Source organism: Coregonus clupeaformis, chromosome 9 (assembly GCF_020615455.1).
Source record: "Coregonus clupeaformis isolate EN_2021a chromosome 9, ASM2061545v1, whole genome shotgun sequence".
In the NCBI taxonomy this organism is placed as follows: Eukaryota; Metazoa; Chordata; class Actinopteri; order Salmoniformes; family Salmonidae; genus Coregonus; species Coregonus clupeaformis.
This window is the reverse complement of record NC_059200.1, coordinates 29451148-29465553: the sequence shown is the minus strand read 5'-3', so window position 1 is coordinate 29465553 and position 14406 is coordinate 29451148. Positions and strand designations below refer to the sequence as shown.

Sequence of the window (14406 nt, the reverse complement as noted above, 5' to 3'; positions counted from 1 at the left end):
AGTTTGAAGGTCACTATGTGGGGTAAGTGTCCTCTTTTGTAGCTGTGTTTGTGTGGCTACTCAACTTTATGTTGTGTGTTAAAGTTATTCTGGTGTCAGTATCAAATTCCCATGCTGTCTTTGCCAAATAACATTTTGAACAGTTTAGGTCCTTTAGGGGAAATATAATTTGTTGTTGTTTTTAATGGATCAAATGTCATGTTTGCCAATTTAGTGAATATAGTGCTCAAACTCCATGCAGACAATATTTTGCTTTACAAATCATGCATTGTGTGATGTAGTGTGATGAAGTACGCCTATGCCAAGAAAAACTGTCAGCCTGCAACTAAACTAGTGGTTGTGATTAATACATGATCTCTGAGACAACTACCTCTGTGAAGGGGGTTAGAGAGAGCCCAGAGCAACATCCGAGCACTGAAAGGAGCTGGTTCACCAGTGACTCACAAGAACAGGAAGTGGTGGTTTTCATGGAGACAGGTTTCAATACTTGCTGTCACATTTCCATTCTGTCACTGCACAGCAATGAGCCTGGTTACAGGACATCTGTAGTTTGCACTGCATAACAATGAGCCTGGTTACAGGAGGTCTGTAGTTTGCACAGCAATGAGCCTGGTTGCAGGAGGTCTGTAGTTTACACTGCATAGCAATGAGCCTGGTTGCAGGAGGTCTGTGGTTTACACTGCATAGCAATGAGCCTGGTTGCAGGAGGTCTGTAGTTTACACTGCATAGCAATGAGCCTGGTTACAGGAGGTCTGTAGTTTACACAGCAATGAGCCTGGTTGCAGGAGGTTTGTAGTTTACACTGCACAGCAATGAGCCTGGTTACAGGAGGTCTGTAGTTTGCACAGAAATGAGCCTGGTTACAGGAGGTCTGTCGTTTGCACACATAGCAATGATGCTGGTTACACGAGGTCTGTAGTTTACACTGTAACTCTCCCAAGCACCAGACGCTCTCCATTATCAGACTCCAGACATCTAGCATCTACCATAGAAGGACATATCTGAGACACCACCATTCCACTTAAATATTACTCAGCACCTCAGACACTTCTGTTGATAATTCTATGTCTAACCCACTTCAACTATCATATGAGAGAGTGGGCCTTTGGAAACTTTGATATTTTCCAAAGTATGATGTGGACTGTGATTTTTTTTGGGGGGGGGATGTAATGAATTATCTACTATTGTGTGGATAAATGTCTGCTGAGTGTAGTTCTCTGAATTTCACATTCTTAGAGCACAAACTACATTTCATCTTGATGTTCTGGTGCCGTTTCGGCAATTTAAAGTATTGATTGGGGACTTTTTTCTGGAGGAATGTAACTGTGTTTCTGGGTGATTTGTGATGTTTTATTTGTGCATCCCATGATTGTATTTTTGTATTTTAATGTGTAAATGTTTGAGTGTAATGTGTATATTTATGTTGTATATACAGGGCACATTTGTAAAAAAGACCTAGGTCTCAATATGTTTTTCCTTAAAATTAATAAATACAAAATAAAAACTGTCCATAAATGCACTGCAAATTGAATCATATTATCCCCTAAACAATTTCAAATGAGGGAAAGGTAACAAACCATCTAGGCATCTCTGGGCTTGTCAGTTTCACACTTGAGTCAGTGTGAAAAACGCAACTTCTGCAGAACAGTGCACATTTCCTGTTTCTTCATATCAGGTTGAGAACCCTGTTGTGCTTCTACCATCAGCTCGTCAAGGCATGCCAGCATGTGCTTAACTCCAGCATCACCAATTTGAGCCTTATATCCTTCCACGTCTTCTACTACGCTTCCCCATCAGTGAGGTAAGACTTAAGAATTACTGACAGTAGGTGCCTGCGACAATAGAGAGGTTTTGAATACTGGATGTTGTGTGTAAAATGAGCCTTTTTCATTGGTTCCAGAGTTTGAAGATTTTTGCTTTTCTTGAGGTGCCTCAGATTTGTTTTATTCTTTAAATTATTAATTTTTATTTTATTGATGCTACCAAAGTAGTTATATGTACTTTAAGTCGCATTATAAAGCCTATGATACCTTTGAGTTCCTGTTTCATCCGTTACATGGGTGTGGTGCTAATTATGAGTAACATATTGTTTCACCATGTCATGCTGACGATGTCACCACCCACAGTGGCATGTCGCTTTGTCACAAACAACGGTTTCCTAAGGCCAGTTAGAACATCCATTAGTTGCTCTGCATGTCAGCATTGATAGTCTGCTTCCTGACGCCCCTGCCATATAGCAACAGATCTACGGATATCATTTGATATCCAATCGCATACCACATTCAAGCAGTAATGTGTGTACTGATTTCTCATTTCAGAGTTGGCACCATGATGTCATGGTCCAACAAGGTGTATCCTGTTCTGTTGTGGAGCCTGTTTCTGTTGTCTTCTGAGGGATCTCAGAACCTCCCACTCACAGAAGACAGAGGCAGTAAATCCACTGCACCGCCCCTGGCCTCCACAGAGTCAACCAGGCCTCTGACTTCTCCTTACACACTGGCTCATCATGGCCCAGACAGTATCTTTACACCAAGACCCTCAGAGTTCACAAACAGCTCTACTATCATGGCCTCTGTTACCCAGGAATCCTTTGATAAACATGGTGATATGAGCATCAATACAACAGCAACACAAAAGAGCGGTTCTTCTATGGTGGAAAACCATGAAGTGATGTACAACAGCAGTACCCAGAGCAACTCACTTGCCCCTGGGTTAGGCACAACAACATCTCACCTCCCCACCGACCAACCCACCAGCCAGACGTCCTCTTCCCATGGGACATCTAGCAGATCTGACGTCTTGTCTCTTGGGTCTAACTCCACCACCACTCCCAGCTCTACATCCATCACAGGACCCTCCTTCTCTGGACCACTCTCCACCACAGGGCATAGCTCCTCTACCAATGAGTCATCCTCTGCCACCTCCACCATGGGGCCCTTATCCATCTCTGACCTCAACACAATCACTGAACTTAACACCACATCTGAGGTGTCCTCCACCACTGGGCCCTCCTCCACCTCTGGACCTTTCTCCAACATTGTCTCATCCTCCACCCCAGGGCCTAGCTCTACCAATGTCTCATCCTCCACCCCAGGGCCTAGCTCTACCAATGTCTCATCCTCCACCCCAGGGCCTAGCTCTACCAATGTCTCATCCTCCACCCCAGGGCCTAGCTCTACCAATGTCTCATCCTCCACCCCAGGGCCTAGCTCCACCAATGTCTCATTCTCCACCCCAGGGCCTAGCTCTACCAATGTCTCATCCTCCACCCCAGGGCATAGCTCCACCAATGTCTCATCCTCCACCCCAGGGCCTAGCTCTACCAATGTCTCATCCTCCACCCCAGGGCCTATCTCTACCAATGTCTCATCCTCCACCCCAGGGCCTAGCTCCACCAATGACTCATTCTCCACCCCAGGGCCTAGCTCTACCAATGTCTCATCCTCCACCCCAGGGCCTAGCTCCACCAATGTCTCATCCTCCACCCCAGGGCCTAGCTCTACCAATGTCTCATTCTCCACCCCAGGGCCTAGCTCTACCAATGTCTCATCCTCCACCAATGAGACTTTCTCAACCACTTCTCTACCCATCTCCACCACTGACAATTCTACCAACTCCTCTTCTGGGGTCCTGATATCCAAGATTAACACAAAGAAGTTCCCCATCTTGACCACCAAGACAACGACCACCATGACAACGTCACTTTCTAAAAAAGACATTGATCCATCAGGGGGAGGGGGTCTGCCCTGCTCTCCTACCCGACGGGATGGTCTGGTGAGCCAGTGTCTGATTGCCATTGCCTCCCTGGCTGCAGTGGCCACCTTCTTCATGGTCAGCTGCATCATCCTCTGCACCAAGTACTCCTCCAGGAAGCACCGCTACAGAGTGGGCACAAACCATCGGGGCACAGAGATGGTGTGTATCTCTGCCCTGCTCCACGATGACAATGATCCCCATTGGAGACCCCACATCCCCAAGAGCAACGGAGCCCTGCTGCATGGAACAGAGTTGGATAGTGACGAGGAGGGGGGAGATGATGTAACCCTCCACAGCTTCCTCCCAGACAATGAGCAACGACCAGAGTCTAGAGTCTAGATATGCAGACAGTGTCAGACTGTGTCACACTGTGTGAAGTGCTATATGGTCCAATTACACAGGGTACACAACTCCAAGCCTGAAGGTTAATGGTTATCCCAGCCATCTTAAAGTTTATCAAGGGTAAGGATTAAAAACAGAGACTGTGGGGGGCGTGTAAAACCTTTGTAGTTTTACTGCTTACTCTGGGGTAGATGAGGACTTTTTTTCATTTGATGAGACTTTGAATTGCACATCTGACTGGTCGACTGCTATCAATATACAAACTGTTGCTCTTAGAATATATTTCAGCTTCCTCTTTGAAGTTGTTGGTTGGGCCTCGCTGCACATCCATCTACAGCAACCAGTAGAGGAAGAGACAGAAACCACAAATGGAGAACCAATGATACGTTACTTTGTTGTGACGTGTTTACAGCAAATAGTGACCAAGTTTGGAAAAGTCAGGTGGTCAATCATCCTCAAACGTAATGCAACCCAATGCAGCCTCTGAGTAGTTCTGAGTGAGATTGAGTTTTTGCACCATTGCACTGACATGATTCTGTTAATAGTGAAGTTCCCCTAACAGGATGAGAACAGTGATGTAAAAAAGGTTTGTTACACGGACAGTTTACTAGAGATATTTAGGATTCTATAATTGATTTATAGACCTGGAATTAAAGTTCATGTTATTTTTAAAGAGAATCGTTCCCGCACATACACACTTACAGAGCTATAAAAAAACCTGGACTGCTTATGATGACTCACTGTTCGTTTTGTCACTGGGTGCATGGAGCTATTTTGAGTTTTACGTGGTCAGAATGTTATAGCCTTCAATGTTCTGAGTGGAAATACATGATTTAAAAAAATATATATATATATATATACATTTATATATATAAAGTACCAGTCAAAGGTTTGGACACACCTACTCATTCCAGGGTTTTTCTTTATTTTTACTATTTTCTACATTGTAGAATAATAGTGAAGACATCAAAACCATTAAATAACACATATGGAATCATGTAGTAACCAACAGAGTGTTAAACAAATCAAAAAATATTTTATATTTTAGATTCTTCAAAGTAGCCACCCTTTGCCTTGATGACAGCTTTGCACACTCTTGGCATTCTCTCAACCAGCTTCACCTGGAATGCTTTTCCAACAGTCTTGAAGGAGTTCCCACATATGCTGAGCACTTGTTAGCTGCTTTTCCTTCACTCTGTGGTCCAACTCATCCCAAACCATCTCAATTGGGTTGAGGTCAAGTGATTGTGGAGGCCAGGTCATCTGATGCAGCACTCCATCACTCTCCTTCTTGGTCAAGTAGCCCTTACACAGCCTGGAGGTGTGTTTCGGGTCATTGTCCTGTTGAAAAACAAATGAAAGTCCCACTAAGCGCAAACCAGATGGGATGGCGTATCGCTGCAGAATGCTGTGGTAGCCATGCTGGTTAAGTGTGCCTTGAATTCCAAATAAATCACTGATAGTGTCACCAGCAAAGCACCCCCACACCATCACACCTCCTCCTCCATGCTTCACGATGGAAACCACACATGCGGAGATCATCCGTTCACCTACTCTGCGTCTCACAAAGACACGGCGGTTGGAACCAAAAATCTCAAATTTGGACTCATCAGACCAAAGGACAGATTTCCACCGGTCTAATGTCCATTGCTCCTGTTTCTTGGCCCAAGCAAGTCTCTTCTTCTTATTGGTGTCCTTTAGTAGTGGTTTCTTTGCAGCAATTCGACCATGAAGGCCTGATTCACGCAGACTCCTCTGAACAGTTGATGTTGAGATGTGTCTGTTACTTGAACTCTGTGAAGCATTTATTTGGGCTGCAATCTGAGGTGCAGTTATTCTAATGAATTTATCCTCTGCAGCAGAGGTAACTCTGGGTCTTCCTTTCCTGTGGCAGTCCTCATGAGAGCCAGTTTCATCATAGCGCTTGATGGTTTTTGTGACTGCACTTGAAGAAACTTTCAAAGTTCTTGACATTTTCCGTATTGACTGACCTTCATGTCTTAAAGTAATGATGGACTGTTGTTTCTCTTTGCTTATTTGAGCTGTTCTTGCCATATTATGGACTTGGTCTTTTACCAAACAGAGCTATCTTCTGTATACCCCCCTACCTTGTCACAACACAACTGATTAGCTCAAACGCATTAAGAAGGAAAGAAATTCCACAAATTAACTTTTAACAAGGCACACCTGTTAATTGAAATGCATTCCAGGTGACTACCTCATGAAGCTGGTTGAGAGAATGCCAAGAGTGTGCAAAGCTGTCATCAAGGCAAAGGGTGGCTACTTTGAAGAATCTCAAATATAACATATATTTTGATTTGTTTAACACTTTGTTGGTTACTACATGATTCCATAAGTGTTATTTCATAGTTTTGATGTCTTCACTATTATTCTACAATGTAGAAAATAGTAAAAATAAAGAAAAACCCTGGAATGAGTAGGTGTGTCCAAACTTTTGACTGGTACTGTATATATATTGTGCAAACCACTCATAATTTCTCTTTATACATGCTTCAGAAAATATGTATCCTTGCGAGCAATTTTATTTATTTTCTTTTCTGCAGAAAAGCTTGTTCTTGTGGAAGTCTTGTTAGGTCTTGATAACAAAACCATCTGCCTTGATGTACAGTGAGCCAAAACATAAACTGTATGAAGTACATCAAATATGGTCAGGATCAGACGAATGTGTGATGAAATGTCCTTTACAATATGTTAAATAAGTCTGTAACCTTCTGTATTGAGTGTCTGTGTAGAAAGTCCCAGACGTTCAGCAGATGTTTCTTGTGTCCTTGTATTGCCATAATAAGTCATAATACAAAGATATCATTGCTAAACCCAGACCCCCCTTCAAACCTCTCAAGCCCTCAGATGTTTGACTTCATGAAAGGCTTTTCTTTTTTAATTTTTCCTAGAGACACCACATGTCCAGTCAAACACAATGAAGAGGCTGCACAATTTAACTGAAAAGTGATCACAAAGAACTGGAACAAATGAATAGATCATAACAAAACTGTAAAGAAATGACAAAGTGATATTAAACAAAGGGCAGCTGGCTAATGACTGTGTCTGTGGTGATTCAAGCCAGGTGGCATTTCAGTTTTTCAAACATGGACCCTCTAGATTTGTCACTATAAAACTATACCCTATGGTTTGTAATATGCGCCGATATTTCCCTTTGTTTTACTATGTACTCATAATAAGTAGATAACACAAGCAAGCAGACCAAATAAAAAGGCTGGTTTATTTTTTACATGCTTTCAAGGCCCCTTTTTAACATCAATATCAAAGTTATTTCTTTGCAGAAGCAGAGATTTACATCTCAGTCCACATGCTTCATACACATCAACAGGCTGTATATTATAAACTAGAATCACATTTTCATGCCAGGGAAAGCTGACTCTGAGGGATGTTGACAGAGATTATAAGACAAATGGAATCATAGACCTGACACTAGACTAGAGTATGTACTCTGTAACCACCTCACTTTCATTATGACCAAATAAAGGTTGGCTAGTCTTGATGAATCATCTCAAACATTCTGAGCTGTAGCTGTGTTTAATCTATACACAATCATATCTCTCTGCGTGTGCACACACACACGCACGCATGCACACACACACACACACACACACACATTCTCATTCTCTCTCTCTCTCTCTCTCTCTCGCTTGCTAGTTCTTTCTCTCTCTTAATTGTGGCTCCACATTGCGCGTGTTTAACTATTGTGATGGAAATTGTTATGTTTGTGCTTTTATAATAACCCATTTCTGTGTTCTGTTTGTGCTTTTATAATAACCAATTTCTGTGTTCATGCAAGTGACTGATTGAACGACTGGGAGAAATCCTCACTGTAGTATATGTAATTTGGCAGTACGCTTAGACCCTTGTTTTGAGAACGATTCCATCACACTATACTCCATAGAACACCCTGCTCATTGTTTTTGGCAAGGCCCTCAGCACGTGCCCCAACACCCCTACCCTCTTATTGGTGGTATGTCCACACAGAAAAAATTAACCCCTTCCTGTGAGAGACAATCACACTGTGGAGCTGCATGTCTGTTAACGTGGCTGGTCTGCTGTAAGTCATTAGGGTGTCAGAGGTACAGTGTGCCATAACTTTTGCCATAACTATAGCCACTTGGGATCGTCACTATACTCTTAGAAAAAAGAGTTCCAAAAGGGTTCTTTGGCTGTCCCCATAGGAGAACCCTTTTTGGTTCCAGGTAGAACCATTTTGGGTTCCATGTAGAACCCTCTGTGAAAAGGATTCTACATGGAACCCAAAACAGTTATACTTGGAACCAAAAGGGTTCTACCTGTAATCAACAATGGTTCTTCAAAGGGTTCTCCTATGGGGACAGCCGAAGAACCCTTTTAGGTTCTAGATATAGATAGCCCCTATCTAGAACCTAAAAGTGTAGCTTCGGTGTGGAGAATGTGTATAATATGGGAGAGTGAGTAAGGTAAGGTATGTGACAGAATAAGGTATGTGACAGAATAAGGTATGTGACAGAGTAAGGTATGTGACAGAATAAAGTATGTGACAGAGTAAGGTATGTGACAGAAGAAGGTATGTGACAGAAGAAGGTATGTGACAGAGTAAGTGCAAGTGAATTCAATAAATTCCGAAAGGCCTTGATAGAGTTATTGTTTAGGAGGCCCAAAATGTTTCAGAGGGTTAAGTGCATGTAAGACGACAGAGGGAGTAAGCCAAGTGACAAACAATTTATCCAATAAAATGTCTGCGGTTTGTCAAGTCGCTGTCCGCAGTTAAAACCCAGAGCGGTGATTTTCTCCTCACTCTGAGCTCAGCCAGCCTGCTGCAGTGTTGACTCTGGCCTTGAGCATCCAGAACTGGGATCGGAGAGCTGAGTTGAGCCGAGCCCTTAGGCCCTGCCCCCACATCACATTAGACTACTGCCTAACAAGAACAATCTGTGTGGAGCCCAGGAGCCCAGGAGCCCAGGAGCCCAGTCATTTTCTGGGAAGCAAGGCAGCCAGAGAGGGAGGAGGGGAGGAAAGGAGAGGAGAGGGGGAAGGAGAGGAGAGGGGGAAGGAGGGATTTGTACCGATCGCAAAGAACTTAACGTTTTGTTTCTTTCTGTGCCGGTCAGAGAAACCTCCAGTCTGAAATCTGAAACTGTAGAATTACTGTTGGAGGAAGTGAGTCAGGCACATTTTCCCGTCCTCTCAGTTCATTTTCCCATCCATTTTCCTCAAACTCTAAAGCATCCACAGTTCTAGAGGAGCCTTTTCTGTGTGTGACCACTTCTGTAGGTGGTGAGTACAGACACTTTTATTTATTCACTTTATTTTATTATTCTTTCTTTTACTGTACATTTAACCACATAGGGTTTATTTCCAAAAGAGAAATAACGTTCTTATCAAATATGAGTTAACTTCAGTGGACAGATGTGACCTCACATGACCATTGGATTGCAGTGCAGTTTAGCTACTGTGACTGCATCATGACTTATGTCTCCAGGCTAGCAGCCTGCCAGCATGGAATCAGGATTGTTCAATAGAGTGCTCCAATAGGAGATTCTCTGAGACCAATGGGTTTCCCATATTTGCATGAGATTGTGCAGATAAATGTGTGGTGAACAAAGCTTTTATTTTTAAAAGAAGGTATAATTTGAAGTCGGACTAAGTCTTGTATTATTCAATCGTTTTAAAATGTTTGTATGTCATTGGTTTTCCACACAATGGCTGTGCTAAATGCATGACTGTTGAAACATGTCTGGTCATGTCCATGCATCTCAAATGGTATCTTGATCACTTCAATAGGGACTAATGCGTCTGTAACCATTATGTGTGCGCGCATCCGTGAATGTGTGTATGTACAGTGGGGGGAAAAAGTATTTAGTCAGCAACCAATTGTACAAGTTCTGTAGGTTCAAGGCCTGTAATAGGTACATGTCAACTATGACAGACAAAATGAGAAAAATAAATCCAGAAAATCACATTGTAGGATTTTTAATGAATTTATTTGCATATTATGGTGGAAAATAAGTATTTGGTCAATAACAAAAGTTTCTCAATACTTTGTTATATACCCTTTGTTGGCAATGACACAGGTCAAACGTTTTCTGTAAGTCTTCACAAGGTTTTCACACACTGTTGCTGGTATTTTGGCCCATTCCTCCATGCAGATCTCCTCTAGAGCAGTGATGTTTTGGGGCTGTCGCTGGGCAACACAGACTTTCAACTCCCTCCAAAGATTTTCTATGGGGTTGAGATCTGGAGACTGGCTAGGCCACTCCAGGACCTTGAAATGCTTCTTACGAAGCCACTCCTTCGTTGCCCGGGCGGTGTGTTTGGGATCATTGTCATGCTAAAAGACCCAGCCACGTTTAATCTTCAATGCCCTTGCTGATGGAAGGAGGTTTTCACTCAAAATCTCACGATACATGGCCCCATTCATTCTTTCCTTTACACGGATCAGTCGTCCTGGTCCCTTTGCAGAAAAAACAGCCCCAAAGCATGATGTTTCCACCCCCATGCTTCACAGTAGGTATGGTGTTCTTTGGATGCAACTCAGCATTCTTTGTCCTCCAAACACGACGAGTTGAGTTTTTACCAAAAAGTTATATTTTGGTTTCATCTGACCATATGACATTCTCCCAATCCTCTTCTGGATCATCCAAATGCACTCTAGCAAACTTCAGACGGGCCTGGACATGTACTGGCTTAAGCAGGGGGACACGTCTGGCACTGCAGGATTTGAGTCCCTGGCGGCGTAGTGTGCTACTGATGGTAGGCTTTGTTACTTTGGTCCCAGCTCTCTGCAGGTCATTCACTAGGTCCCCCATGTGGTTCTGGGATTTTTGCTCACCGTTCTTGTGATCATTTTGACCCCACGGGGTGAGATCTTGCGTGGAGCCCCAGATCGAGGACATTATCAGTGATCTTGTATGTCTTCCATTTCCTAATAATTGCTCCCACAGTTGATTTCTTCAAACCAAGCTGCTTACCTATTGCAGATTCAGTCTTCCCAGCCTGGTGCAGGTCTACAATTTTGTTTCTGGTGTCCTTTGACAGCTCTTTGGTCTTGGCCATAGTGGAGTTTGGAGTGTGACTGTTTGAGGTTGTGGACAGGTGTCTTTTATACTGATAACAAGTTCAAACAGGTGCCATTAATACAGGTAAAGAGTGGAGGACAGAGGAGCCTCTTAAAGAAGAAGTTACAGGTCTGTGAGAGCCAGAAATCTTGCTTGTTTGTAGGTGACCAAATACTTATTTTCCACCATAATTTGCAAATAAATTCATAAAAAATCCTACAATGTGATTTTCTGGATTTTTTTTTCTCAATTTGTCTGTCATAGTTGACATGTACCTATGATGAAAATTACAGGCCTCTCTCATCTTTTTAAGTGGGAGAACTTGCACAATTGGTGGCTGACTAAATACTTTTTTCCCCCACTGTATATGTGTGTGAAAGTATACACTGAGGTAAAGGGGGATACCTAGTCAGTTGTACAACTGAATGCATTCAACTGAAATGTGTCTTCCGCATTTAACCCAACCCCTCTGAACCAGAGAGGTACGGGGGGCTGCCTTAATCAACATCCACATCATCGGCGCTAGGGGAACAGTGGGTTAACTGCCTTGCTCAGGGGAAGAACGACAGATTTTTACCTTGTCAGCTCGGGGATTCGATCCAGCAACCAACGCTCCTACCCACAAGGTGAATGGGTGATAAATTATAATGCACTCCCATCCCCCCTTTCCTGAAGAATGCAATGGCTCATGTGGCCCAGCTTGCACACAGATGGAGTGGAAAAAGTGGGTGAAGGAGTGGGTCGGCTGGGATGATTTACAAGGACCAGGCCAGCAGTCTACTCCAGGGCCACATTCAGCAAGGCACAACTGTGGAATGTTCAGACATAAATATATTGTGTAGAACAGACCTGCCTCTCTGACATGTTGATTAAGGATTCATGACAGCTCTATTCATGACATTTCTATCTGCAATGTTCAGTTGGTTTAAAGTTTGGCTATTCTCTGTCATTGCGAAAGTAAGTGGAGGTCCTTCTTGTTATTGCTACCATACACTGTGCAGGGCTGTTTAGTTTATTGCTTTAAGCCAAATTACATTTCAGGGAAATAAGAGGGTCATGATGTATTTCCGGGAACCAGCATGAAAAAGAGCTGCTCACCAATTTGACAGCTCCAATGCAGTTACATCTCCAACATCGACTTAACAAAAACAATGATCTGCTGTGCAGTTTGCAGTTACTGTGGGTTAAGTCGAATCTGATTGAATTCAGGCCTTTATGTGCGTCTGTCTGTGTGTGCGCAAGTCATGTGTGCATTGTGTGTGTGCCTGCGTGTGACATGCTATGATTGGAATCCAGACCTTAAATCCTGCCTGCCTTTCATCAGCTCTCAGGTGCTGTCTGGGTTTTAAAATGCCATTTAGGGCTCTACAGCTATGGACATTTGATCAAGAATAGAAATTACTCATAAGATATTTTCATTCATTGTTGATGAGTGAAGCCTTTACAATGTATTGTGCAACACTCACAAAAAGCTCTAGGTGTTAGCTGTCAATGTTAGACACAAGAACTGCTACATGAATCGAAACACCTCTGTCGATCGAAATCTGTGCAATTTAATAACAGTTAAAATGCAAATTGACAACAGTCACAGCAGCACTGACTGTATGTTCTTGTTTTGTTTTCTGCAAGTCCTACAGGAGATGACGTTCCTCATGGCACTTCATCTGATTGGTCTGTCGGTGATGCTGTGGTCCAGCAGCCCCAGTCTGGCCACACCCCTCCCTTTCAACATTTCATTGGAGGGCAGTGCAGAGGGGGAGGAGCTAGACAGCTTCATTCCCACCCCTTCCCCACCTGCCACCAGTGGCCCCACCTCAGAGTCCTCAACCACCTCACATGGCTCCACCCACGTAGAGCACTTCCTGCTCAGCCAGATGGTTCACTTCCTGCAGGAGAACCTGTTCCTCATCCTAGTTTTCTTCACCCTCTTCATCACTATCTTCCTCATCCTCAGCTGTGCTTGCATCATGAGCCGCAAACGGAAGGTCAATGCCTACTACCCCTCGTCCTTCCCCTCTACGATGTACGTGGACCAGAGGGACAAGACCGGAGGTACCAAGCTTTTCAACGAGGTGCCAGAGAAACCCTCCAACGGGCAGCAGGCTGAGCCAGTGGACTCCAGCAAGAAGCTCCATCATGACATCATGAGGGCAGCCAAGAACCTCCGCACTCCCTCCAAGCCTCCCCTGGGCGAGCGAGAGGGAAAAGACTCCACACACATATCTGCAGCCGCAGAGAAAAGTCCTGAGGTGAATGTTCAGGCTGTGGGAGAAATCATAGAGAAAGACAATGAGCCATCGAATCCACCTGAGCTGAGTGAGGAGGAGGTATGCCAGCTCTCAGTCAGTGAGGCCCAACAGAGCAGCTGCCCTGAGCAGTCAGAAATCCTTCCAGAACAGACAGGCCTAAAAAAGGATGATGAGTCACTCACAGGAGCTGAGTCTCCATCTGGCCCAGGGCACTCACAGGCCCAGCAGGAAGAGGACAGGCAAGAGGACTCCACTGTTAAGCTGTCTATTCCGTTGATCACTGGAGAGAAAACAGCATTTTAGCCATGCTCTCGACACTATGTTTGAGCTCAATGGTTTGGACCAATTTTGCATGAGTGACTGACTATCTTTAAGGTCTTTGGATTTACCAAATGATGTCTGTTCAGTTCTGTGTAATCATATACTTGTTTTACTTCTGTTTCCCAGTAGCCATCTTTCAATGTCTCTCTCTAAAGGGTTAACGCTATGTAACCTGCCATCTTTCAATGTCTCTCCCTAAAGGGTTAACACTATGTAACCTGCCATCTTTCAATGTCTCTCCCTAAAGGGTTAACACTATGTAACCTGCCATCTTTCAATTTCTCTCCCTAAAGGGTTAACACGATGTAACCTGACCATACACCCCTATATATGCTGTCTTGTTTGAGGTTTCTGTGTTGTTTTTATTTGTATTTGTAAAATGGCCAAAGTAATGGTGCTGCCTTTTGTTTTTCTCTCTCTCCATTGGTAGGTTAGTGAGGTGTTAATCCTAGGTTAGAGATCATTTTCAGGGCAATTTGCAGTTGCTTTTTCTTGAAGAACAAATATGGATAAGTACAGGGTAAGTTAGCCTCTTTTAGAATCTTAGAGTGAAATACTTACACACTCATCTCTAACATGTAGGCTTATCATTCCTGAACAGTCCCATTACAAGTCAGAATGTTGAACAAACTTTATTTAAATGTACTTTACCTGTTGTCCGCCGATTTTGTCCTTA

At 43.5% G+C, this 14406-nt stretch overlaps 2 protein-coding genes across 3 annotated transcripts; both read left to right on the top strand.

Moving 5' to 3' along the window:
• The first annotated feature begins 1703 nt into the window (after positions 1–1703).
• LOC121573803 (uncharacterized threonine-rich GPI-anchored glycoprotein PJ4664.02-like) lies at positions 1704–4980 on the top strand. Its single transcript, XM_041886107.2, has 2 exons — positions 1704–1802; positions 2320–4980. The coding sequence occupies exon 2, from the start codon at positions 2330–2332 to the stop codon at positions 4094–4096; it is 1767 nt and encodes a 588-aa protein (XP_041742041.1). The 5' UTR covers positions 1704–1802; positions 2320–2329; the 3' UTR covers positions 4097–4980.
• A 4185-nt stretch (positions 4981–9165) lies between these two features.
• Positions 9166–14122, top strand: LOC121573814 (transmembrane protein 119). Of its 2 annotated transcripts, none has more exons than XM_041886126.1 (2): positions 9166–9379; positions 12798–14122. In XM_041886126.1, exon 2 carries the CDS (start codon positions 12801–12803, stop codon positions 13710–13712), a length of 912 nt encoding a protein of 303 aa, XP_041742060.1. In that variant the 5' UTR covers positions 9166–9379; positions 12798–12800; the 3' UTR covers positions 13713–14122. The 2 variants fall into 2 exon arrangements, with proteins under 2 accessions (XP_041742060.1, XP_041742059.1); XM_041886125.1 differs by having other exon boundaries at positions 12790–14122.
• Positions 14123–14406: the final 284 nt, after the last annotated feature.